General features: G+C 41.2%; 1 protein-coding gene across 4 annotated transcripts in view; it reads left to right on the top strand.

Moving 5' to 3' along the window:
- The window catches only part of LOC126570597 (AP-1 complex subunit gamma-1), a 16714-nt gene that overhangs the window by 11105 nt on the left and 3109 nt on the right, over positions 1–2500 (top strand). For all 4 annotated transcript variants that reach the window (XM_050228500.1, XM_050228503.1, XM_050228499.1 and 1 more), the window contains exon 7: positions 2376–2471. In XM_050228500.1, coding sequence (XP_050084457.1) covers positions 2376–2471 — 96 coding nt within the window. The remainder of the gene's footprint in view (positions 1–2375; positions 2472–2500) is intronic.

Here is a 2500-nt window from a genome sequence, read left to right as displayed (position 1 = left end):
TTCTTACTTTAGTGCTTGGTGTATTTTGGTTGGTTGTTCGGCGCTCTTTGTGTTTGTTTTCGGTTTGCAGCTCGAGCGGTGCAGAAGCTAAGGCATCTTTCGGGACTGCTGTTGTTCTTATAAAGTTTGAAAATAACATTGGAGTGCGCTCGGTCCTTTTTATATCGCAAATGATATATGATAATTTTTCAGTACACTTATTCATTTGTTACGCACATGTTCAGTTCTGGTTGTTGTTTGATGGTATGTAAAATGATTTGTCGTTTCTTTCATATTTTTATTGACATATTTCGCTTCAAACCTAAATCTGTTTGTTGGTAGAATTACTAGTTTTTTTTTTCATAATTTTACATTAAGTAGTTAGCTGATGTCTTAAAACGAATCCTAGCTTGGCTATAGCATTATGTAAGGATATCTTCCATGCCGTATCATTTTATGATTTTCGCTAGTTGCTGGAATGGAATCGTGGCCTTAAATATTCATAATTGGCTGGCGCATAGCGCCCGTGTGCACGTCGATGCATGCTTCCCACGATGGTCTTTGCATGTACGCTTCGCGTCCATTAGTGGTAGCTGGGCGCGTTGTGTTCAGTGCATTGTGTCGCTGTTTAAAATTCTATGAGAATCTGTGTCGTCTAGCAAGGATGATGGTCACCTTGTCTATCTATGTAGCTTCCGTTGTTTGGCAAATAAACCATTTTTCCCTCGTGTTCCTTTTTTGTGCTTTTCGTTGATCCATACAATAGAAATATATCTGTCCCTGTGTCCATCCGTCCGTCTAAGCTGATCACTTTTCCGTTTACCATGGGTGTGGGTTGGTGTATTCATGCAAAGAGCTTTGAAGCATGGCGAGCAGCGCACTTTATGAACATGATACGCCGCTCAAGTACCATTGGCCGTTCGAGTGCTTCCAGGTTCACAAACTGGGGCAGATGGTCAAAGCGTCAGTTATAGGCGATAGAGGATTCTATTAGTTTTTAATTCTTGGCGGTTCGCCGAATGGATCCATCTATCTACTAGGGCAACGTGTCAGCTGTAGTCGTCGCGTTTGTGTTGCATGCCACTCTGGCCTGGCCCGTTTTCTAATGCCGCAATGCCGAACGCGCGCGGTCTCAAGTGGCGTTGGCAAAACTGATGGTTGTTTGATTGAAGGATGAGTGTCCGTCCGAAGCTGCGCACTCAATCACGGGGAACGGCTCGGTTGATCGATTTTCGATGTAGACTATTTTGTTCATTAAACATTCATGACACATTAGATAGCGAGGTACCGGAGTGAATGAAGAAATTTCTTCTTTTAAACGTACGTTCGTATCACGTACGGGATTCTCATCCATTTTCATTAAGCTTTTCATTTGAATATGTTTATCTCTGATGTGTTATCACAGTAGATTAGTGTTCCAATGTTTTGATCGGACAATTGATTCAACAATTGATATCAAAAATTGATTCCTTAACACAAAAAAAATGTCAAATAAACAATACATTTTTGATACTTGAGCATTGTTGCTGAGAGTGTCATTTGTTATGCTGTTCACTACTAATTGGCCATTGAATATGTTTCAGAATATGTGCATCAGAAAATTGAACTTATTAAATATTAATTTATTTACAAAGATTGTTCATGTCATTTAACGTCTTTTAAATCGTCATTGCTAGTGTTGCACCAATGGAATCCAATATTTTAATTCGGATTGTCATTTAATGTTCTTCAGTCCTTAACACAAAAAAGTGTAGTGTTGTTTCCGCAGTGACTAGGTCACGTTCAATCCACCCTAAAACTCAACTAAGCACTTATGCTCTTCTTAAATGTGCTCTAATGAACGTAGGTGCGTGAATTCTGAAACCTTTTTATGGCAAAGGCTGGTGAAAAACAGAATATCAACCCCTCACTGCCACAATAGGAATGCGAAGAGTTGTTCGGACAACAAAGCAAAAAATATGAAAAGGCTACGCGTTGTTGTTCGTTTCGTGTTCACCTTCGCTTCTTTGTTGCGCTGCTGTTTACTGCTGTGCTGTTAGCAATAGAAGAAATAGATCACAGCACAGTTCCCCCCAGCAGCTAGCTGCATCTGTGTGCACATAGTGACCGGTGTGCTATAGCTTCATGCTGCCGGTACATCATCATGCAAGAACAAAAGCCAATTCGTAGAGCTCGTCAATGGAGAAAACGAAAAAAATTACACATAGTACTACAGAACTACTCCAATCGAAGTGAATGCCCCATCATTGTGTGCCGTTTGTGTACGTTGAAGTACCGCTGGATGGAAATTGAGAAAATGAAGATCTATATTGGCTAGCCCTGCGAACGAAGGTGGTTTCGTTGTATCATTCTGCTTACATCAACTTTCCGTCTTTTCGCCCCTAATGCCGATGCAGATTGTGCCCAATCTTGTACGAATTCTGAAGAATCTGATTCTCGCCGGCTACTCCCCGGAGCATGATGTGAGCGGCGTGAGCGATCCATTCCTGCAGGTATGTACTGATGGGTTGATGGCACGTTC

Source organism: Anopheles aquasalis, chromosome 2 (assembly GCF_943734665.1).
Source record: "Anopheles aquasalis chromosome 2, idAnoAquaMG_Q_19, whole genome shotgun sequence".
In the NCBI taxonomy this organism is placed as follows: domain Eukaryota; kingdom Metazoa; phylum Arthropoda; class Insecta; order Diptera; family Culicidae; genus Anopheles; species Anopheles aquasalis.
Note: the sequence above shows the minus strand (reverse complement) of the source record. Positions and strands in the feature narration are given on the sequence as shown.